This window comes from Mirounga leonina, unplaced genomic scaffold (genome assembly GCF_011800145.1).
Source record: "Mirounga leonina isolate KUSES-001 unplaced genomic scaffold, KU_Mleo_1.0 Mir_153, whole genome shotgun sequence".
Taxonomy (NCBI): domain Eukaryota; kingdom Metazoa; phylum Chordata; class Mammalia; order Carnivora; family Phocidae; genus Mirounga; species Mirounga leonina.
The window spans coordinates 5043670-5069227 of record NW_023270387.1 but is presented as its reverse complement, the minus strand read 5'-3'; the positions used below and the strand labels follow the sequence as shown (position 1 = coordinate 5069227).

General features: G+C 38.0%; 1 protein-coding gene across 1 annotated transcript in view; it reads right to left on the bottom strand.

Annotated features, from left to right (window-relative positions):
• Positions 1-25558, bottom strand: part of ELMOD1 (ELMO domain containing 1) — a 67675-nt gene that overhangs the window by 11969 nt on the left and 30148 nt on the right. The window contains exons 3-10 of the mRNA XM_035008848.1: positions 20293-20438; positions 20125-20153; positions 19191-19288; positions 15492-15621; positions 8403-8536; positions 4721-4789; positions 4202-4225; positions 1287-1337 (exon numbers count right to left, since the gene is read on the bottom strand). Of these exons, the coding sequence (XP_034864739.1) occupies positions 1287-1337; positions 4202-4225; positions 4721-4789; positions 8403-8536; positions 15492-15621; positions 19191-19288; positions 20125-20153; positions 20293-20438 (681 nt within the window). The remainder of the gene's footprint in view (positions 1-1286; positions 1338-4201; positions 4226-4720; positions 4790-8402; positions 8537-15491; positions 15622-19190; positions 19289-20124; positions 20154-20292; positions 20439-25558) is intronic.

The window sequence follows — 25558 nt, the reverse complement described above, 5'->3', positions numbered from 1 at the left end:
TATTTCCTAGTTCCTTTTCTACATGGCTACCAAAAATTAAATGGAGGGGCGCCTGGGTGGCTCAGTTGTTAAGCGTCTGCCTTCGGCTCAGGTCATGATCCCAGGGTCCTGGGATCGAGCCCCGCGTCGGGCTCCCTGTTGGGAGGGAAGCCTGCTTCTCCCTCCCCCACTCCCCCTGCTTGTGCTCCTGCTCTTGCTATTTCTCTCTCTCTCTGTGTCAAATAAATAAATAAAAATATTTAAAAAACAAAAAACAAAAACCAAAAATTAAATGGAATTGAGGTCTTAAGTCTGTGGGTAATATAAATCCAGCACATAAAAAAAAGGAGTCTCCATTCAGAAATATTTTTGAATGAAATGGGGCATTAAAAAAAACTAATAAAGTAAATGTATAATCTAATAGCCTGATACTTGATAAAAATCCTTAAAAAAAACCCTACCAGATACGCTTATTATTTATTTATATTATTATTATTTTTTAAGTATTTTATTTATTTATTTGACAGAGAGAGACACAGTGAGAGAGGGAACACAAGCAGGGAGAGTGGGAGAAGGAGAAGCCGGCTTCCCATGGAGCAGGGAGCCTGATGCGGGACTCGATCCCAGGACCCTGGGATCATGACCTGAGCGGAAGGCAGACACTTAACGGCTCAGCCACCCAGGCGCCCCTACACTTATATTTTTTTTTAAGTAGGCTCCACACCCAGCATGGAGCACAATGCAGGGCCTGAACTCATAACCCTGAGATCGAGACCAGAGCTGAGATCAAGAGTCGGATGCCTAACTAACTAAGCCACCCTACCCTACCAAATATAATTCATTTAGATGATTTCTGAAAATCATTTTCATATAGTTATAACTTTGTAAAGATTGTCAGTTGGTCAAAGGCAAAGTAGTACCATAGAATCACCCAAATAAATCCAAAAACTTATGGTTCTTTTAAAAGTTCAACTGGATTGGGCGCCTGGGTGGCTCAGTTGGTTAAGCGACTGCCTTCAGCTCAGGTCATGATCCTCGAGTCCTGGGATTGAGTCCTGCATCCGGCTCCCTGCTCGGCAGGGAGTCTGCTTCTCCCTCTGACCTTCCCCCCTCTCATGCTCTCTTTCTATCTCATTGTCTCTCAAATGAATAAATAAAATCTTAAAAGAAAAAAAAGTTCAACTGGATTATATATTTCCATTAGGACATTTTTCATCTTTGTCATCTTTTACAGTGTTCTTAGGACATTTTTTTTTCCTGGTTCTGGTTCTGATTGACAGCCTTTATATATGAAATCCCACACTCACCCAATTGCTTTATCCATCCTTTTCTTCTCCCATTCTGCTTTGCTGAATTTGCTGAATGAATGAATAAAGAAATAAGATTTAATCTCTAATTGGTACTTTTCTCTTTTAATGTTTATATTAAAACTATTGACTAGATGCAGAGATGTCTGTAACTCAGTTCTCAAACACTAATCAATGTAAATTTTATCAATTAAAAATCCATAGTAAAATTTATGTGGAGCTCAGAAATGGGATTACTTAAAGCCCTGCTACTTATCCCTTATTCCCTTTAGTGCAGCAGTGAGAGACAGTCCTTAAGGTGAAACACTAAAGTACTTTTTTATGAAATCATTGATTATCAAACAATACTTTCTCCATGGGGTATGTCTCTTCTAACCAGATGCTCCCTTGCTCTCTCATAATTCCCCACTGCATCTCCTTTGGTTTTATTTCCTGGCATTTATCCTATTCATTCTTATTTGTGATGTCTGGCTCACCGTAGGTGCCAAATTGAATAAAGTAGTGAACTAGTGAAAGGAATGAAGGCAGGGAGGGAGGAAGGAAGGATATATAGGTTTTAAAAACTCTGTTTTCACAAGTCCTGTGGCATTTCCTCTGTCTAAGCTAAGACAGCTAAACCACAGCAGTTCCATTTTGATCCATTTTATAATTTGAGCTTCTGAATAAGACTTTGTAGAAAGGGGTCTATCATAGAAGTATTCTGAAAATATTGCCTTGCATTCTTTTACTTTGTGGACTTGCAAGTCCTTCCCATTCTCCCCCGCTCCATACTGTCAATGTTTTGTAAACAGAAACCATGTTCCACTCCTCTCTGTGGCTAATGTAATCTTCATTTTACACTAAAAAATGTGGTTAGCATTTGAACTAAATAACATTTTAAAATTACTGTTACGAACATTTAGCTTCCATCTAACTAGGGTTCTCTATAATACGTTGCACACGCTACATTAAAAGACACCCATGTGATACACACAGCACACGACCACAAAAACATGATACAAAATTGGTATTTAACTATATGTACTTTCCACTCTGTAAATGACTAGTTGTAATTCAAAGTAACTGCCTTTCATTCATGTTAAAATATGCCACCTCTTTTTAAGGTGTAACTGCCTACAAACCAGCCAACCAACCAGCCAAAAAGGCATTAGATTTTTACTTAGAAGACTCATATCTGAACTAAACTGAGTTAGGGATGAAATTTAAGAAACTTTAAATAAACAGATTTATAAGCATCTATTTTCTCTTAACAAAGCTTTAAAAATACATAGTGTCTCCGTATTTAAGTGAAGTCTTTTTCTGCATTGGAAATAAAAGAAAAGGCCAAATGACCTCCACTCATTTAACCACTTACAGGATATCCTGGACCAAATAGAATGAATCCCTTTCTTCAAGAAACACACAACAGTAACAACAACAAACTTGTTGCAAAATTCTCTTAGACTTGAATGTACTTAGGTCCCTCAGGCTACTCTAGGACGTAACAGATGGAGGTTTACAAGAGCAATACAGCAATGTATAATGCTTGCTGTTGGGTAGACAGGAGAGTTTCCTTAGCATACACTGCTGCTCAACACCTGAAGTATTCGGGGCCTGACAACCTACGCTGCTAGCGCAAGTGGTCAGTATGTACTTATTTTAGGCATTGGTGAAGGATAGTAGCATTTTCAAAACATTCTGATTTGTGTTTACTAACATTTACCATCAATATGAAGTGATTAATATTTGACGTTCAAATACTACTCAATTTTATGGTGGCTTGAGGAACACAGCATGGTGGCTTTATCTGTAAGCCCCCCCGCACACACACACATGGTAGTCTCTTCTTAAATAAGAGTATTCACACATAAACTATCAAATATATCCTCTCTGATGGTTGACACAAGAAATAAAACTACAAAGCCTAGCTTTGAGAATGGCTCACAGCTAAAATTTATCATCCTATAATGATTAATCAAAAAAATATTCACTTCCCAATGACCATGGAGGATTCATGTGTTTTTCTGATGTTCTTCCAGGAATACCTGAGTATAGACACTGACTCCCCAGACAATTTTAATTGGAGGAAGTTCAGAGTCTCTACATCACAGAAATATGCAATTCAGAAAATGCAGTTAAAAATTAAATTAAAATAGCTTGATTTTAACCAGGTTTTATATATATATATACATATATATATGTATATATATCTATATCTATCTCAAGAAAGAGCTAAATGATTTTACTGTTTTTCTCAAATAAAAAGGTAAAAAAATGAAAATATAATCTTATAAATAAAAGATTATAAATACAAATTTAGAAAGTATAGTGTAATTTAATGAACCTTAGCCAAATGAAGCTTGAATAATAGTAAGGTGGCGGGAGCAAAGTTAACCTGTTTCTGAATTTTGAGAATGGTATGATAAAATTTGGGGTTGATTTATTAAATATGAACACTAACAAGGAACTTGGCATGCTGAGGAGAAAGAAGTGATACAAAAGCATGACTGCAAAATGGCAGAACTCCTTATATACGATAACTACTATTTTTAATAATGAAATTAGAAATATATAGTAGAAGAGAAAAATTGCTCTATGCAACAAAACTTCCAAATGAAATGTCCCGCTCTGGGGAGTAGATGAGGTCAGAGCATGTGTGGTGACGTGTTCAGCCATTAGGTGAAGTGCTCAACATGGTTCTCTGATCAGGTACAGCCGTGACTGTAGAAAAGCTCTTTGATATTTTCTGTTAGGTTGGTCTAATCTGGTTTTCCTTCACTAAAACACAACCTAAATATAATGAAGTATAATAGATAAAAAGTTGGGAAATGTTTTTTGAAAAATTTTCAAGAATTTATATTTCTGTAAAAATTCTTACCCATACTGATTCTAAAATGAAATAAAAGCAACAAAACACAAAAGCAAATAAGAAATACCTTATTTCCTCTTTAGTGATATCCCTTCATGTAATCAGTTAAAGAAAAAAAAATTTAGGAAGTTAAATGAAAATGCAAAATATTTAGAATCTAGATTTTTATCAAGGAAAATAAAAAAGCCTCAGCATTCTGGATTTTCTCAGTTGGCCCCTGACTTCATAGCTCCCCTTCTCCCCTCTGTCCCCCCATCGTGCTCTTCTGTCTCTGAAATCTTTCTTTCAGGCTCTGCCTTTCTCCTTCTATGCGCACCTCCTTAATCCTCTGGACACCAGCGATGTTATCAGTCCCTTTAAATACGCATCTCACTTGAACGGTGCCACTTTACATCCTGAATCCTGTCATAAGTACCTGGAAGTTTTAACCCTCTTATTCAGTATTTGTCCAAAGTGCTCATTTGAAAGAGCTTTAAGCCTCACTTCTGGTGGGTTGATGCTCCTGAGAATCTCACTCACATATCTGTGGAGAAGTTCCTCTGACCTAAGCCATAAGCCTAATCCATCTTTTATTTTTAGTAATTACCTGCATTTTGGATGAAGAGAGTCAGAGAGGACCTGCTGAGCTGCTACAGCGTCCCTTTCTGCAAAATACCTGCAGTTGGGGGAAAAGAAAACCACAGCTCCATACCTGTTGGATGCATTCATTTTAATCCAGTTTCAGGCCATTTTGCATTCAGAGGTAGACACCAGCAGAAGACTCCCACTTGTTTCAGCTCTTCCAGAGAACAGACGGCTTTTCATAATAGGATTTTCCAAATATAATGACAGTATAATAGGGAAGTTGTAAAACCCACACAGATTTAGGAATGTATCGAGTGGGTTTGAAATTTTATCTTTTTATTTTAAAGATTTTTATTTATTTATTTGACAGAGAGAGAAAGAGCGAGCGAGCACAAGCGGGGGGGGGGAGCAGCAGAGGGAGAGGGAGACTCCCCACTGAGCAGGGAGCCTGATGTGGGACTCGATCCCAGGACCCCAGGATCATGACCTGAGCTGAAGGCAGATGCTTAACCAACTGAGCCACCCAGGTGCCACAGGTTTGAAATTTTAATTATGAACTTTGCCATTCCCCAGGGAGCTAAGGATATTTGTAGTTAGAAGGGTTATAGATGAGGGGGCAGGATGAGGCCCCTCAGAAGGCAGAAGCAGCCTGGATGAAGGGACATACCGAGGGGCTGTGTGACAGTCAAGGGACAGAGAGAGGAAGAGAGTAGAGGAGGTGAGAGATGATGCACTTCAAGTGCATTTTTCTTGGAGAGTGTTCATGGGTATTTGAATTCTGGATGAATGGGAAATACGGTGCTAAAAGCAAAATTCTACCCTGGGGAAAAAGGGCAATGAAATTTCTTAAAAAATACAGTTACATACCTTATAAAATACATCACAAAAAGTATTTCATAAAGACAGTAACAAAATAAAACATTAGCATATGTTATTTAATTTGACATGTATATATCTCCCACATAAATCTGAAGCATGAAACAAGCTCTTGAATTTTCTCAGAAAATTTCAAACCACAGTCAACAGTTTTAATATACATGTCCATGATTATTAATGAAACTGAGTCTCTTTTCATACTTTTGTTGGCCATCTAGAAAACCTGGATGTCTTTTGTGTCTTATCTGTTCATATTTTTTGGTCTAGCATATCTAAAAATGTCTTCAAACAAATAAGACAAATAACCCTATAGAGAATAATATACTGGATGGGGGTCCTTTATCATTTATGTGAGTGTCAGACTTGGCTTGTCTTTTCACTTTATTTATGATGGCTTATCTTACAGAAATTTTTAATGTGTGAAATGTATTGATTTTTGTTTTATAACTTGTGCTTTTTTTTCTTTGTGTCTTTAAGGGATCTCTCCCTATATATCTGAAAAGATTTTCTCCCAAAAGTTGTAAAGACTTGTTTTTGACATTCCATTTGTGAAACTGAGATTGAGACAGAGGTAGAGATTTTTTTTTTTCTCAGCTCTACTTATTCAAAAGCTCATCCTTTATCCACTTATTTGTCACAGTATCTTTGTCCTCAAAATTTACTTTTTATTCATTCATGTTATGTAATGTGGTATTTACAACATTTCATAAAAGAATAGGTGATTATTAAGTGTCCCAAATTTAAAATAAAAGCAAGCATCTAGAGGAAAAATGGGGTGCATCCAAAATGACTAAGGCTTAGTTTCTTTTATTTTTATTTTTTTAAAGATTTTATTTATTTATTTGTCAGAGAGAGAGAGAGAAAGAGCGCACAAGTAGGGGGAGCAGCAGGCCAAGGGAGAAGCTGGCTCCCTGCTGAGCAAGGAGCCCTATGCGGGGCTCGATCCCAGGACCCTGATCATGACCTGAGCTGAAGGCAGACATGTAACTGACTCAGCTGCCCAGGCATCCCAGGCTTCGTTTCTTTTTAAAATACATAGCTATCCTGGGGCGCCTGGGTGGCTCAGTTAAGCGGCTGCCTTCGGCTCAGGTCATGATCCCAGGGTCCTGGGATCAAGCCCCGCATTGGGCTCCTTGCTCAGCAGGCAGCCTGCTTCTCCCTCTGCCTCTGCCTGCCGCTCCCCCTGCTTGTGCTCTCTCTCTCACTATCTCTCTCTCTGTGTCAAATAAAAATAAATAAAATCTTTTTTAAAAAAATACATAGCTATCCTAACTAATAGGATGGTGTCAAATCGCAGAGAACCACTGAAAAGGACTCCCTTTGGCTTGAAAAATAGTGACTCCATATGAATTAATTTAAACATGAAAGAAAGAATGAGCGCACAGTTATTTGAATCATGATGAACATATAAGAACCATGAATTAAAAATGGTATTTAAAAAAAAATGGTATTTAAGGGGCACCTGGGTGGCTCAGTTGGTTAAGCGTCTGCCTTTGGCTCAGGTCATGATCCCAGGGTCCTGGGATCGAGTCCCGCATCGGGCTCCCTGCTCAGCTGGGGAGCCTGCTTCTCCCTCTCCCTTTGCCCCTCCCCCTGCTTGTGTGCTCTCTCTCTCTCTCTCAAACAAATAAATAAAATAAAGAGGTAAGGGCCTAATTGTTTAAAAAAATGGTATTTAAAAAATAAAGTAAAAAAAAATTTTTTTTTGGTCACTAACGAGGGACCTTAGGGCACTAACTCCTCACTTTGATAATTGGCAACTACATGGAAAAATCGAGCATCTGTCCTGCCTGTATGTTAGAGAAAGTAAATAACCATAGTTGATGAAGGAAACCAAGTCTTTACAGAATTCCAGCCAACAATTGTGGGAGGAATCACAGAATTGGAAAAGCACTTTTTGTGCAATTAATTAACTGGTCCAGCAAAGATCACTGAAGGATGAAATGGTTAGATAAAAGGCTGATGGGGGACTTTGCAATGGAGCCATCAGGCTGTGATGCCTCCCATCCCTCTCAGCACAGGACTGAGAAGGGGACACGGCAGGCCACCCTCAGTGTCAACCTGAACCTACTCATGCCTTTCTGAATACCTCCAATTTTCAGAAAATCCAGAGCATGGGACATTTTAGAGGATAGCTGACCTGGGGTCTTGCACAAGTTTATGACATTGGGGAGGGGGCAAAAGGAGAAGGCAGACAGGGAGAGACATAATAACTAAGTGCAATATGTAGATATTTGAATGGAACTGGATTGGAAGAAACCAGCCATAAGAAGACATTTTTGAGAGAGCTGGGAAATCTTAATATGGACTGGATACAGATGACACCAAGGAATCACTGTAATTTTGTTAGATGTGATAGTGGCACTGTGGTTAATACAAGGTAATATTGATTTTTTTAGAGCTACATATTGAAATGTGAGGACGAAATGACAAACAGTAAAGGACTTCATTAACACACTTCTGCCAAAAAAAATAAGCGTTGCAGATGTTTCAAAATCTTGATAATTATTGAACTTGGACAGTATAAGGGGGTTCTTTACAGTCTTCTATTTGTTTTTGTATCTACTTAAATTTTTTCATAATACGAAATTAAAAATTAAAACATTTGAGATCTGCTTATAAAACAATAAAGTTTGCCAAAGAAAAGGGAGAGGTAGTACCTTTTTAAAATTTAGGAACCTGAGTTATCTCTCAGAGGACTTTCAGAGGACTTCACTGTTTTCTTGGAGCTTTCTGCCAAGTGGCTTTTGGAACTAGTAACTCAACGGTCATTTCCATGTGACTAGGACATCACTTTTTAATACTCGACCCTTCTCCATTTTACTTACTGCAAATTGTATAGGCCCAGAAGTCCCATTCCTCGAAAATCTGTTTTAGGATCATCACCTTGGAAACCAATTTCACACCACTGCTTAGAAATCCGAGATTCCAATGGAGTATTGGGCTTCAAGAATTTCCATAACTGGAAGATAAGACAGAAAGTTAGCCTGTTGGTGTAAACACAAACGCTCTTTCCTGTGGTAGATTTTGTAAACTACATTATTAGGAGGAGTTTTACAAAGCTGAATATAGATTTGATCATATTTCAACGATTCATTCTCACAGTATGGTCTGAAGATTCCCTAGAGGGACTCCAAGACCTTCTCAGAGGGCCTGGGAGGTAAAAACTATTTCATAATAAAACTAGGAGGTTATTTGCCTTTTCTCTCTCATCTTCTCATGAGTATATAGTGGAATTTTCCAGAGGCTGTGTGACATGTGATAATGTCATTACTCTGGAGGCTATGGAATGTGTACTTGTATATTTTAGTGTTTTACATCTTTCTGTTTTAATTTCTAATAAAAATATAACTGCATAATCTCCCACAAAAGGTCCTCAAAAGTATGTAAGAGAATGAAGGTAAGGGGTGAACAAGGAAAAATTTGAGGCCATGTATTATCTTTACAGCATTATTAACAAAAAGAAAAGTGGACTGACTTGAGTTTCATTTCTCACCTGTAGCAGAGGTGAGAATAAACAAGCATCATATAGCTGGATAAAGGAGGATCACTGATGTTCATGGATAAATAAACCTCAAAATATATTATCATTTTTAAGAGTTACCTAAAAGAATTTTAATTCCAATCAGTATATATTAATTGACAAATACAAACTGCAAATACTATGCTCTTCACTGCCTAAGGAGCTGGTTCTATTTTCCTGAGTTTTCTATAGAAAGACAGATTCAGCACATACTATTACTTGAGAAAGAGTGAGACCCACAGCTGCATAAATTTATAATGCTCAAACTAGTCTTTCAAATAGAGATGGGCATATAAGCAAATTTACTTTTTAGACTATTAATAATATATCTTTATTATAGACAGGGACAAATACAAATGTAAAATTTTCTTATTTCAGACATAATTCAACTTCTAAATTGTTTATTCTATGATGTATGGATTTTAAATCTTACAGAGAATAGTAATACAGAAACAGCTTGCTTTATAATGAATTGTCATATCTGACACAATATAGAACATAACATTCAGTGACAGGAAACACTAACCAAAAAAAAAAAAAGATACAATTCGAAGGATACAATATGTTAGTGGCTCAACAGGTAAATGCAGTCTGAAGGGTGAGAGAAAAAATTCAGAGGGAAGAAAGTAAATCTGTCATGCTTGAAAGCAAAATAGCAAACATGAGTATAAGAAATTTCTTTTTCTATTATGCATATGAGAATTTGCCAGTGCTCTACATTAGGACAGAAAATGTTTGAGTTCAACAGAGGAGCAATAAAAAAATGAGAGAAAAGGCCTCTTTTATCAGATAAAGGGCTAGTATCCAAAATCTATAAAGAATTTATCAAACTCAACACCCAAAGAACAAATAACCCAATCAAGAAATGGGCAGAAGACATGAACAGACATTTTTCTAGAGAAGACATCCAAATGGCCAACAGACACATGAAAAAGTGCTCAACATCACTCGGCATCAGGGAAATCCAAATCAAAACTTCAATGAGATACCACCTCGCACCAGTCAGAATGTCTAAAATTAACAAGTCAGGAAATGACAGATGTTGGCGAGGATGCGGAGAAAGAGGAACCCTCCTACACTGTTGGTGGGAATGCAAGCTGGAGCAGCTGCTCTGGAAAACAGTATGGAGGTTCCTCACAAAGTTGAAAATAGAGCTACTGTACGACCCAGCAATTACACTAGTGGGTATTTACTCCAAAGATACAAATGTAGTGATCGGAAGGGGCACATGCACCCCAACGTTTATAGCAACAATGTCCACAATAGCCAAACTATGGGAAAGAGCAAGATGTCCATCAACAGATGAATGGATAAAGAAGATGTGGTATATATATACAATGGAATATTATGCAGCTGTCAAAAGGAATGAAATCTTGCTATTTGCCATGACGTGGATGGAACGAGAGGATATTATGCTAAGCAAAATAAGTCAATCAGAGAGACGATTATCATATGATCTCACTGATATGAGGAATTTTTAATCTCAGGAAACAAACTGAGGGTTGCTAGAGTGGTGGGGGGTGGGAGGGATGGGGTGGCTGGGTGATAGACATTGGGGAGGGTATATGCTCTGGTGAGTGCTGTGAATTGTGTAAGACTGATGAATCACAGACCTGTACCTTTGAAACAAATAATACATTACATGTTAAAAAAGAAAAAAAAAAAAGTAGGAAGGGAAAAATGAAGGGGGAGAAATCGGAGGGGGAGAGGAACCATGAGAGATTATGGACTCTGAGAAACAAACTGAGGGTTCTAGAGGGGAGGGGGCTGGGGGGATGGGTTAGCCCGGTGATGGGTATTAAAGAGGGCACGTAATTGGAGAACTGGGTGTTATACGCAAATGATAAATCATGGAACACTACATCAAAAACTAATGATGTAATGTATGGTGATTAACATAAAAAAAATTTTTAAAAATGTTAAAAACAAAAAGAGGGCACGTATTGAATGGAGCACTGGATGTTACACGCAAACAATGAATCATGGAACACTACATCAAAAACTAATGATGTAATGTATGGTGATTAACATAATAAAATAAAATTTAAAAAATAAAAAATAAAAATTCTTTAGGAACTGATTTGGTTACTGCCACAATGAAAAACAAACAAGAACAAAAGGAAACAGTTGGTAAAGCTCATCACACTCATTTGGTCAATAATTTGAAAGAATCTCAGGGCCTCACACAGTGGAGTGAAATGGCAAAAGCAAACACTTCATTTCTATAGGTAGCTTATAAACCTCATTCATTAGGGGAATACTTTAGGGGAGTAAAAGTTCGAATAATGCTTAAAAAAGAAATCCATTTTAATAATTTCGTGTATCATGACAGACTAGACCAATGGCTAAAAAGTGTTCTTAATTAAGGTCTTAATCCTATCTGCTTTAATAAGGGCCACTTTCTCAGAAAATGAAAGTCGATTATGCTAAAGTACTTCTGTGAAGGGCTACCATGTGTATATTTCCTTTAAGAATGAGCTACTGGGGGCGCCTGGGTGGCTCAGTCGGTTAAGCGGCTGCCTTCGACTCAGGTCATGATCCCGGGGTCCTGGGATCGAGTCCCGCATCGGGCTCCCTGCTCAGTGGAGAGTCTGCTTCTCCCTTTCCGTCTGCCTGCCTCTCTGCTTACTTGTGCTTTCTATCTCTCTGTCAAATAAATAAATAAAATCTAAAAAATAAAATAGGGGGAAAAGTTAAAAAAAAAAAAATGAGCTACTGGATTCTCTCCTGATAGGCTCTTCTCTGAAAAAGTAAGGGGAGCAGGCAGGGTGGCCCTGAAGGGTGAGGTCATTTGTTGCATATATGGAGCTGACCAGAAACCTGAACAAAGGTGGTGGGCCTCTGATGGGGGGCTCTGTGGAGTTCAGCCCTCCAAACTGTGCTGGTGGCAATGGAATTATTACAGAGTTACCTGCTACAGGTAGGAGACCAGATCACCAAGGGCGATTCCTGTGGAAAATGACAAGCTTCAGATGTGGAAGCTGTACCCTGGGTCAGACTGTCATCCATCATGGCCTATGCTCTGTTTAACTCTGTTCTCTTTTCACTGAGCCTTTACCACAAACTTATTTCAACATTTCCCCTTGTCTCAGGTCTGCTGCAAGAGAGCAAGGGCAAGGCCATTTGTCTATCCATTCATTCAAGGAAAAGCAGTCTCACACCAAGGCCACCTTGGAATTATCTCTTCCCATCAGGAGAGGATCTTTTAATTTTGGGTTTGGTTTTGTTTTAGATGGGGTGGGGGGGAAGGGAGGGGCAGAGAGAGAGAGAGAGAATCTTAAGCAGGCTCCACGCTCAGTGCTGAGCCCAATGCGGCACTCGATCCCATGACCTAAGCCGAAATCAAGGGTTGGATGCTCAAGTGACTGAGCCACCCAGGAGCTCCTATTTTTTTCTATTAAGTACATGACTTCACCTAAAATTTTCGCCTTATTATTAATGTGGTTAGCAAATGTTTAATAGAATAATATATGGATGAATAACATATGGACAGTGCTATATGAACATAAAGTAATGGTACTCAGTTTCATCTCACCCTATATTTGAATGATCATAAAATCCAGATTTTTTAATATTTTAAGACTATAAGCACTGATAATGGTCTCCCGTGTTTATAATTCAAAGCACTTAAACAATATGGTAATATATTACCTAAGTCTCTAAATCAAGGGTTGGCCAAGTCTGCCTGGAAAGGGCCAGACAGTAAATATTTTAGGCTTTGGTGGCCAAATGGTCACTGCTGCAATTACTTAATTTTGTCACTGTAGTACAAAAGCAGCCACAAACAGTGGTATACACGTGTATTGACATACATCCAATAAAACTTGACTTACAGAAATGGGTGGCAGGCCAGATTTGGCCCGCAGGCCTTAGTTTGCTGGCTCTTGCTCTAAACAATTTATGAAGTGGGTAACAAGGGTATTACTACCCATTTTAAAGATGAAGCAGCCTAAGATCAGGCAGTTAAACACAAACCACAGGCCAGCCTCTCGAAATACAAATGCAAGACACAGTTCCTCCCTTGGGAGGTGGCGTAGTGCAGTAGCGTGGAGCCCTTTCTAACTGTGTGAGCTTGGGCAGTACTTAACTGTTCAGCCTCGTCTTCCTCACCCGAAGATCTTGCCACAAGGCTGTGACCGTTAAATGAAATAATGCTGTAAAATATTTAATGTTTAACGTGCGCTAAATACTCACTTAATGTTTTATTATTATTGATTTCATTATCATACTTGGGATTTGAATAAACTAAAGAAGAGAATAAAGACCCCATTCCTAAGTATTCTTGGGGAGACTAGAGAAGATTTCAAAATCAAATGAGTAAGGATTTAAAAAGTGCTAGCTTCTGCTATGAGAATAATAGGTAATAGAGGGAACCACATGAGCAAATACCTGGGCATAAGGGATGGCACGGCCTGTTCTGGGTCAAGGTGAATGACAGAGCATGGAGGATACAGGAGATACAGCTTGGAAAAATAGACTGCAAAGGGTCCAAAATGCCAAGCATGGGATTTCTTCTGTCAGATACAGGGAACCTAAAGTTTTTGACCTAAGGAATAACATGACTAGATAATCCCTCCAGCAGTATTTTAGAAGATGGAAGGGAGGAAGCTAATACTTAGTGGCAGAATTAAAAGGCTATTATAATGGCCCAAGCTGGAGATAATGCTAGAATAAGGTGGTGGGCATGGGAAACATTCAAGAGCTATTTTGAGGGAGATCTATGGATAAGATTTAGTGATTTTTGTAGATGCATAGTATCTCCCCAATTAGATTGCAAGACACTTGAGGGTAGACAAGATGCATTTCCTCAAAGTGCTTAAGGCAGTAGTGGACAGTCCTGGCTTTATACTTTATTAGCTGTATGCGTCAGAATCTGGACTGAAATGCTTGTAGTTTGCTGTAGCTACCAACCGTCACCTTGCTTACCTCTTACAGCTGTGCCAGTAAAAATAACACATACAAACTCAAATCACAACCACATATAAAAGGTGTATCATAGAAGTTCTTGACTTCTTGTAGCTAGTGAACCACAGTAATTCATGCTTTTCCCCGTATTTGTTGAAAACCCACTATGTGCAGCATCCATACAACAGATCAGCTAAGATGGTGCAAAGCAGGCACCTGGGTGTCACTGATTCTGAAGGCGTCATGACCCGGGTGTCCCTGATTCTGAAGGCGTCATGGCCATTCTAACGAATTCTTCAGCTGCCTGTGGCCACTCTGTTAATTTTTCCACTTCTCTTTCATTCACCTCTCAGTTCTCACCTTGAAGTCATTTTAATTAAGCTTGATTTTAATTAGGCTATCAGAAAATATGATAAAAAAGGCAATAATAGGAAATGAAGCTCAGCCAGTAGGTTAGCTAAATTTAAGCAGAGCAGAAAGGGAAGAAGAAAAACTACTGCTAAGAATGAGTCTTCTTTCATTTTTAGGGATTCACATCAGATATAGCACTAATTAGCAGAGACAAGTCATCTGCGTAAGTATTTACATACACAAAAGCATGCACTCCTTTACACAAAAATACAGCACTCCTTCACACAAAATTACAGCTCCTATTGACAGTTTTCAATAAGATAAAGTTAAGGCAGCTAAACAAATGTTTCCTTCCAATTTTGTTAGTGTATTTTTGTATTCTAGCAAAGGACAGGGAAGCACTCCATCCTAAAAAGCTTCTATTTTCAGAAGTGAATTTAGAAAATATTCCAGATGAATAGTTCTAAAGGTTGGGTCTTAATTTCTTAAACTCCAAATTCAGTGTTTTGAGGTCAAGTTTTATTGGTGTTTGATAATGCACATCAGATCATATAAAATCTTTAAGGTTTTGCTTTGACAGCCAGAAGAAGTATTTACAAGTGCATATTGTTCTTCTAACAGTTTTAATAAACCAGATATAAACTTTAACTTCCTCTTCTGATACTCTCCAAGTTACATGAATAAATAATCAGCAATAAGATCTTAGGTAATTTCCCAAGAGGGCTATTGCTGAAGCAGAAACCAACTTCATCATCTTTGATGTCTATTAAAAGTCATAAATGGAAATCCCAGGTCACTCTTTGACAAATGCTCTTTCTCCTGCTGGCTTTCAATACAGTTAAACAGCCTAAACCTGAGCCAGAATCTGAGCACTCATGGAAATCACCTCTGATGCTCTCTCAGATTAAAAAAAAAAAAAAAAAAGACTTTACATTTAGCTTCCCACATGAATTTTCTAAAGAAGAATTTACCTCGTACATCTGAACCAGCAAGCAAAGTAGGCTTTACCAACCAGTTACACGCCCGTGTCTTATTCATCTTTATACCCTCCCCATCAAAGCAGTGTCTAGCACTTAGCAGGTGCTTGGCAGAGGTTAGCTGACCTAAGAAAAGCACTGAAATGTGTTCAAGGTCTAACCTTCAAAAGCATTTCTTCATGTTGGGGGTTATCAGAATCATAGGGTTCTCTGCGCAGTTTTTCCACATCTGCGATAAGGTTTCTGTAGCCAACAATTTGCAGAAGGCAAGCCTGAAGAGAGATTCCTAACCTAAGGTGTTCAAAAACAGAAGAAACACACATGAGGAAAAACAAAACATATATTTTGGCATTTGTTCACTTGATATGTGCACAATAGGATTTCCACATCTATATAATATTGAGGAAATTGCTCGTACGGGATGTATTTAATCGAAGCCCAGTTTTTCTTTTCTTTTTGTGGACAAAGAACCGTATTTAGTTTACTGAGAAAAATAAAGGAATGTAACATTTCCTGCATTGGTCTCACAACCACTTCTTACTTGAGTGGAGGAAGCACAGTTTCTTTACTCAAGCTCCATATGGACAGTTGTAGAACTTGGCTAAAATTTACCTTTTGTTCTGGCCTTTTCTTAAACCAAGTTGCAACAATATGGCTTAAAAAACAAGGAAGATCTTTTTGCCGGTGACTTAAGTAAGATGTAGAAAATATAGGTGATAATGTGTGTGAGAGAGACAGCTAGCTCTCAGGGGCACAGTGGAAGGAAAATTTCAGAACAACAATAACAAAACAAATACAAAAACATCTGTGCTCAGGAGCATCCCTGACAGATGACGCAATGCCAAGAGAAAGAAAGAACTACTTTATGAAGTTTCTCATTCCATTCTGACTGCTCTATTTGTCTGAATGCTTTTTCTTATGTTGAAACAAAATTTGCTTTCCTTATTACCAAGTGGTTCAAATTTTGTTCTCTGAGCAAATTTATTTCCAACTTCCCCCTGCCGTGACTACTTATTTTAAGATAGTGATTCTTTCTTCTAGTCTTATCTCCAGGATTTAAAAAAAAAAATCCTGGATTTCTTCAGTTCCCTCTCATGGGACATGGGTTTCACATGTTTTATTCTCTCACTCAGTCTTCTCTGAATGCATCGTTTGAATAACAGCCCCCTTAAAACAGATCACCAGAACAGAAAACAGTTTAGCAAGCATGATATACAGAGGATCACTACTTCGTGTGACCTCAGTGTTGTTTTTCTCTCCTACAACATAGCAGATAAAATAGGGTCTTTTCAAGTAGTCACATAACAACTTTATCAAGCTACTGTCATGTAAATTACTCTCCTGTACTTGTTTGATGGCATTTTTAAATCTAAAGGCAGCATTTCACATTTATGTATTCCTGTTGTTTCTTTATAGCCATTCACTTTTGTAGCTCCAAGATAGTTGAACATTGGCGATTTCATAGGATTCTACTCAGAGTTACTGTCCAATAGGCTCCTACTCCCAATTCACACTACGTTTGAGGATTTTTGTTGTGGTGGTTATTATAATCATGACTATCTTTTTTTTTTTTTTTTGAAGGAGAAAATGAGATAGTTAGAGGTTAAGTCTAACGCTGGGAGTAATAGAGAATCATACATTTTAAGATTGTATACCTATTCCACACATCGAGCACAGGGTCAGATAACCCAAATACTAAACTTAAATAAAACTTGAATGTTCAATTAAATGGCCCTTATAATTATCTGTTACCAAAAAACTAAATGAAATACTTAAATTTAGGAAAAGGGCAGAGTGGCACTGGTCACCCAGGGAATCAATGTAGGACTGAGAAGAGAGTTGATTTTGAGGAAGAGAGCAAGAGAAATAAAACAGGAGGGAATAAGAGGAGCCAATTCCATTTCCCCCCCCATTTTTACTGTAGTAATTTTTCAAGTGCATAAACAGCACTTTGAAAAAAATGTAATTAAAACAAAATGTGGTTAAAAATTATGGAAGCAGCCCAAGTGTCCATCAATAGGTGAATGGATAAAGAAGATGTGTGTGTATGTGTATATATATATACACATACATACACAATGGAATATTAGTCATAAAAAAGAATGAAATCTTGTTTTTTGCAACAACATGGATGGATCCAGAGAGTATTATGCTAAGTGAAATAAGTCAGTCAGAGAAAGACAGATACCATATGATTTCACTCATGTGGAATCTAAGAAACAAAACAAAAACAAAGGGGGAAAAAAGGAGGCAAACCAAGAAACAGACTCTGAACTACAGAGAACACACTGATGGTCACCAGAGGGGAGGTGCGTTGGGGGAATGGGGGAAAGAGGTGATGGATATGAAGGAGGGCACTTGTTATGATGAGCACCAGGTGATGTATGTAAGTATTGCATCACTATATTGTGCGTCTGAAACTAATATAACATTGTATGTTAACTACACTGGAATTAAAAAAAAACCAGTGTGGTTAATGGTAGTAATAGCTTGATAAATTATAAAACATTTCCCCTAGCCTTCTCTATTTCCTGATTTTTTTTACAGAAAATTATTTCATTTTAAAACATTACATTTTGTCATGTCAGTCTAGAAAAAAAGCACTGAAATCCACATTGAGATGTAAAAACACAGTCTACTACCTATAAGGTTTTTTTCCGCCCTAAAGGAAATCAAAAGAATAGATGACAAGGAAATGCTTCTGAATGAAACACATAACTTTCATAGAAGAGACAAAAAAGATTTACTGTTAAATTGAATCCAATCTCCAAATATGATTGTGGGTCTAATATATCCCTCATGCCCAACTGCAGTCTTAAATTTTTGGTTCAACTTAATTTAAAATGAATTGCCTTCTTATCATCTTCCCAAAGAAATAAAATATATGTCAGAGGTTTCAAAGAGACATTTGCTGTATAATTAAATCACCCTCAATGACTGAATAAGGAAAAGACAGCTAATTAGCTGAAGTGTCTGCAGAAGAATGCTATGGAGACCATGTGGAAATGAGGAGTTTTGTGATGAGCCCCAATTGCTAGTACCCAGAATCCCTCCCTCCAAGAGACAGACCTATATGCAGCACTCTCTGAAAGTCTCTTCAACTACAGCTCCCTGTCTTTGGCAATTAAAAGCCTTTCTCAGCAATAATGTGAAGTTCTCGCCTATGCACATCTAAAAGACAGTTTGATTGTTACCTACCTAAACTGTCTCTAAATATATCTGCCTGTGGAATTTATTCTACCCAACATCCTTAGCCCAAAATTTTACTGAAAAACTCCTCTACCCAAGGGAAAATATAAAGCTAATTTTAAACGTCATGTACATTGCCAAATGCATTTTAATATTTCTAAGATGAGATGACTAAATTACAAAGTTCTGAAGTCTTCATATAAAAACCATCTCTCCCTCCCACACATGCCAGTCTTCTTGACAAGCAAGTAGGAACTGTCTCCAAGATTATCAGCCTGTCATAAACTGAAGGAATATTTTTGATGGAGCAGAATCAGCTTAGGCACATTTACAGTGTTAGTAACGTTTACTGTTAGTGTAAACAGGTGTTGCACGGAGCCACTGTTGATAAATGGGCTCCCTTGATTTCATCTTCTGATATCAGGGCATCCATGAGATTTCTTACTACAGCTCAGAAGCATAAGCATAAATCATAACAGAACTAGAGAGTTGCTGCTATTTACAAATATGAAAAAGGCACTTTTTTTCTTTATTCTTCATCTGAAAACCAGGCATATTGCAGATGATTGTGGCAGGGAGAGAGGGAGAGCACGCTAGCGAGCTCAGCACTACAGAAATACTAAGTACGTGCCATGTGTTCTGTGTTTACAACAGCATAAATGCATGCTTACTGTGGATTTATGTCGGGGTTAATTTTCTTCAGTTCCATGATGTCCTCTATAGTTTTCTCAATGGCGTCAGGGTGAACACTCACTGAAGTCTGCAGCAGCTGGAAGACATGGTTCAGGCAATTCCCTTGTCAAGAGCATCAGTGACTTGAGCGGGATCTATTTAGATGGGACTTCAAGTATTTGCTTAGAGCTTTTAAATGAGACTAAATTAAAACTAAGCTAAAAGCAAAAATTGGTTTCATATTTGAATTCTAGTAAATTAGGCATTTTCACAATAGGGGGGTAGTGCAGTTTTCCTGATAAAGGTAATTAACATAAAACAAGGTGTTTTTTTTTTTTTTTTACCATTTTCATCTTTTTCAAGCTATTTATATTGAAATTTTATTTTTCTTATCCAATATACATGGTTTCCATTGTTAATGGGCAGTATGCCAATGACTAAGTGAAGTACATGGAGGATATAGTCTTGAGGATGCCAAAATTAAGTAATAATATTCAGGAATCTTGAAAAAAAACACCCCTCAGCTTTTCTCTCTTATGTGGACACTTAACTGCTATACAAACTAGCATAGTGGCTTCTCTGATTTTCTTGGGAAATCTTGAGTATAAAGTTAAATGATTTGGATATTTAAGAAGTGCCAGAGAGTTAACATTGCTCTTATTTTCAAGGAGTATTTATTCTATAATTTGGAAAGTATAAAAAATCAACTTCAACAATGAAGTCATAAGTGCATGATAAATCTGCCTAGAAATTCATATATAGTAGCTGCTCTCATGTCAAAAGTGGAGTGGCTTGTGATGGGCAAATAACTCTTTCTTCTCAGTTTGCACAGTCATTGGTATATTTTTGTTTCTTAAAATGTTTAGTTTTTGATAATGGAGGTAAGCCTCCAAGTGAGAAGTTGCCAGAAAATATAGAAACAATTTTACTTACCTTACTTTTTGAATCCCTCAGTGATGTTTCTGTAAAAGTGACAATTAAAAAAAGCCATTCAAAAATTTTCCTTTACAAGTGGTTTAAAATTACTGTACACAAATATAACACACTATTCCACAATCCCACCAAGCTTACATTTTGCTTACTTCTTTGTTTCATGCTTACCGATTTTCATGGTTCTAGAAGCCCCAGGCTTGGTATTGTAACAGATCCGTTGCAATTCACATCTTCCAGTCAGCTTCCTCATTACAAATTTTAGGCAGCGCCACAAAAATTTACAGTAAAAATACAGGCACACCTGGAACAACATTCTGTCAAAGACAAAAGACAGCACCCTTCCACTAGAACTCTGGAAGAGAACAGAAAGCAGCCACCACCAACAGGAAAAGCCCAGAAGAAAATCAACCATTAGACTTCTGGGTTTACAAGCATATTTTATTTTTCTAATCCCATGTTATTTTTATTTGACATATCTACAAAACCCATTATTGGGAGGGAAGCCCAGGGTCTGTGAGGATGCACTATCTATCACTGCAAGCAACTCCAGAATGCTCTATTCTAGTAAATTTGATATTCCAAAAACCGAGGGTGAGGCTCAGCCAAGAATCCTTTCTTTTCCTACCTTTGCCTAAAAACATTTTGAAAATAAATCAGTACATCAGTACCTTGAAAACAGTATCCTTGTGTTTTAGAAGTTGTCTCTCTCCCTTAGTCTTGGGGAAGAACATGCTATGGCAGCTGTCTTCTTCTGCCTCTGGAGACAGCCTCTCAGCTAGTCCTAGTCAGTTTCCAGCCCCTCCTTAGTGCCTTTTTTGGCCAGGGGGCCACTATTTTGAGTCTTCCTCTCTTTGATTCTTGCTCTCATTCTTTCCCTCCTGCTCTCTGCTTTCCTTTAGGCACTGTTGTCCCCCTACAGGACTTGCTTGTGTAGCATCTGTCTTCTCTGCTGCCCAGTCCCACCACTTCTTGGACTTGCCAGAAGGCTCCTCATCAGTTCATTGAACAAGTGGGTTGACCTTTAGTTCTCCAACATTCTCTGATTTAAACCTTCCCCACACTCTACCTCTTGACAAGTTTGTTCTTGGCTCCTGCTAACAAAGTTTTCTTTATAGCACCCTCTGTCTCACTCCAATAATTCCTCAACAAACTATGAAGTGTATAGTCGCCAATCATGTACTTACAACGTCTTTGGCACATGGGGATTTGTGTTTTATGCTGACTTTTATTTTTAATATGTGAGTGTCTTCCACTTCACAGTACTGTTTAGAGTCTCAAAATGACTCAAGCTACATAAGTAAAGAGAACTTCTCATCCAGGAACTTATTTTCAACCCATCTTCTCTTCCTACTATGCATTCCTTGGAGGCAGAATTATTTATATAACTTCCTATTGGTGTCATTTCTAAAAGATGTTTCTTTTTCACAAATGTTCACTAATTCCCTCCAACTCTAACATAAGGTGATCCAGGGTCACTCAGATTAATGAGAGTAGTTAACTAATAGCCTTAGTGATGTGATCCATCTATGAATATGAACCAACATTTTGATTGTGTTCCTTTGCGTAATTGCTCTGGCTCTAATATTGGACTGCCTGTGTTAAAAATAAAAATTCTAATAGGCTTATTTGTACAAGGGCCTGGGATCTATATCATGTAAATGCAAAGGGAACGAAGGAAACAGTAAGTAACGAAACTGCTATGCTAAGATACCACAATGGAATCCTTTGTAGGCAATAAAATTATGTTCTAGAAGATCTAGTAACACGAGAAAATGTCATAATATGCTTAACAAATAGAAAAAATTAGAAATAAACACATATGAAATGATCTACTTTTTCTTTAAAAAAAATTTAACGGTGGGGCGCCTGGGTGGTTCAGTTGGTTTAGTATCTGACTCTTGATTTCAGCTGTGGTCATGATCTCAGGGTCTTGAGAACAAGTCCTGCGCCAGGCTCCACGTTGCACATGGAGCCTGCTCAAGATTCTCTCTCCCTCTCCCTCTGTCCCTCCCCATCCCTCTCTCTCTTGAAAAAAAAAAAATTGTTATGTATGAACAAGAAGAAAAAGATGCAGGATATACAACAAAAATGTTAACAGTGGTATTTCTAGGTAAAGGAATTATGAGTACTTTTAATTTTCATTTTTGGCTAAGTATATTTTCCTTTTGTACATTTTATTTTATTTAAGAAAAAAAGGTTTTAACAATTAAAATGTATAAAATGATCACCAAAAGCCATTACAGAAATGCATATAAAATATCTATGTGAAGTCAGATTCTGCTGCAAGATAAAAAATGGATTTACTATCTCATAAAATCTGAAATTCAACTATTTTAGTCGAATACATCCTAAAAGGTATTAGGATTGAGGTTATCAGCTTCCCTCCTCCCAAAAAAGGTAACCTAAAAATAAATTTAGAGGAACATCTTTTTTTTTTTTTAAGATTTTATTTATTTATTTGAGAGAGAGAGCATGAGCGCGCACAAGTTGGGGTTAGGGGCAGAGGGAGAAGCAGGCTCCCCCGCTGAGCAAGGAGCCCGATGCAGGACTCCATCCCAGGACCTGGGATCATGACCTAAGCTGAAGGCAGATGCTTAACCAGCTGAACCACCCAGGGGCTGCTAGAGGAACATTTTAATTCGATGAGTGAGAAATTTTATGAAACTTCAACTTTCTCTCTTGGAAAAAATTTTCTGTTTTTCCACCTAGTAGACCGCCATGCCAGAAGAAAAGACTGAGCAATATCTTTGTTAACTGGTCACCAGCCAAGTGGTAATGATATTACAGGTTGGCTTTATGCCTGTTACTAAGTTGAGGATAAAAGCTTTCCATGATCTGTCCTTATGGTGCACATGTCATTTGCCTAGCACAGGAGCCAACGCCACAAACGAAGCCTCTTCAGTTCATGTGTCAGGACTCCTAGGACAATCAGGTTCTTGTAGTACCAAATCTTCATAGACGAAAGGGTTCTGATTATTGTTTAGGGAGTATCTTTGTATTTACTCTACTTAGGGTTCAAGCCACCAGACCATTTTGTAGCTTAAATTAAACTAGAAAGTTTCCGCCATGCAACTTCTCCATCAGATCCATACAAAGATGTGGCTTGAGGCCTAGAAGTGTCTTCCTAGGGCCAGGGCGTGTCCAGGTGTACAGTGGCTTCTAGCCCATCTGTAGTTTCTCCCACTGGCCTCCTTGCACGCGAGAAGAAAATGCCTGGGGAGCTGTTTTGCATTAAGACAGCCTTACATAAAAGGAGAGAAAAGACATCATGTTCTGTTTGCTTTTCTCTTTTCTTTTTTTTCAACTCCCCTGAGGAGGTTCCTACTGTCAAAGACTGGAAAACCCAGTGGAAATGTACAGTGAGGGGTTCAAGATGCTGCATCATCCCTCTGGGCTCATCTCTCTGAGGTATACCGCATCCCTCTCAAAAAAGTCACAGAAACACTGTCACAAACTGTGCACAAGAAATGCCCATTCACTTGCAGAGTGACATTTATACACTGCTTCTTTACTCTTTTGTAATTTCTGGGCCAGTTGTCCTGATAATATTAATTATGAAGGATATTATGTTAATTTTTTTCCTAATGGGCCAAAACACCCACAAATATTTCATTAAAATGCCAGCTCACTATGCTAGGCACTGTGTTTTCTTGCTTTGCTAGGTACTTTGTATTTTTTCAAGCTAGATCATCAGGTCAGTGTTTTGACAAATATAATTTATTTTGCATTTAGATCATAAATCTAAGGCATGGTCAGAGATGGAAACACCAGTGCTGCCCTTTACTTTGGAAGCCTTGCTTTGATGACAAAAACAATATCCAACTTGCTTGGATAGGACCAGATCAGCAAAGCCTCCCTATGAGCATCTCAGGATGGCTGTTCTTCACCATTGGGTGTTGCCAGGGGCTTGCTTTTAAAATTTTTGGACCTATTTAAGTCCCCATATTGTAAAGTTTATGAAAAAACTGTTGAAGGTCCAGAGGAGGATAAACATGATTAAATATTTTGGGAGAAATTTGGGACAATATTTTGGCATGTTTACCCTGAAAAGGAAGAACTTAAGAAATGGATCTTCAAATGCTCTCAAGTTGATCCACGGTTGGTTTAGGTGAAAAGGGATGGAAGGAAGGAAGGAAGTTCCTACTCTCAGAATAAGAATTATAGCCACACCCTCTCCACCATCTGCACACTATTCAGAGGTTTTATAATGCTGCTTGGTCTTTCCTCCTGGCCTAACTCACCAAAACAAGAGGCTTACTTTTAATTAGAGGAATCTTTTGCTTTTTTTCTTTAAAACACTAGACTTATTTTCTTAGTTCTGATGGAAGATTCTCAACTCACTACTGAAAAGATCTACATTTGGTAGGAACAACAATAACATTCTCAAGAGTACTAGGAGAAAATACTGATCACTGTCCTGTTTTTAATAATTGTATGCATAGACAACAGTTTTTGTGTTCGTTTCTGTTTCTTTTTTTTAATCACAGCATTTTGATGGTGTTCCAGAAGGACTTATTGTGGCTTCCTAACAACGAATGCCTTGCACAAGCACTGGGAGAAACTGATTTAATAATAAGAACTATTTATGCATGTTTTATTTCCAACATTTTCATTACAACTGTTTGTTAATACGCTGCTGAGTAAGGTTTATGGTGGAGTTCACAGCAGTGTTTTTCCACAAGGCAGTTATGAACACTTCTGTTATTTAACATCCATTCTCTGGCTTGAACCAGAATAGCCATCCGATGTAAATCATTCAAAATGGATCATATCTCTAACACCAAATAAAAGCGAACTCCTGTCTTGTGGTGCTTTGTTAGAGGAATCCACACAGCAGGGATGGGGCCCCTGAGATGGGAGAATCACCCAGAACCATGCAGCCCCCTGCCTGTGGGGGGGAGGGTGGGCACCTGTAGTGCCACACTACTCTAGCATCTTAAATTTGTGACTGACGTCTTCGTTTGGAATAGTAAGAGAAAAGTGGCTTATTTTGAACAGTTTCAATGAGTTTGCTAATGAGAGTGAATTCTTGCTTGAAGAAATCCTGTAATAAATAAGAGGTACACTACTGGTGAGGAAGGATACATACAAAATAATCACATTTCTTGGCCAAGCCACAGTTTCCTACACGAAACACTTTCCATCTAAGTGGCCATAAAGAACAACAAACTGCTCAATGTTTTCAGCATTTCATGCATTTTCTGAAATGATATTTAAAAAACTAGTTTTTCTGTTGGAGTTGCTAATTAGGGGCACTGGCAATCAACTGGAAATTAACTTGTCAGTAGGGGTTTGGCCTAGTCAATGGGCCCCTCTCTATAATGAGCTTGCTACTACTAAGAGAGGCTGGACAGGACCTGATGCATGAACTGATATTATGAAATCACAACCATTTGTGGGCCTCTAGAAGAACAAGAATGTTTCCCCCCATCGA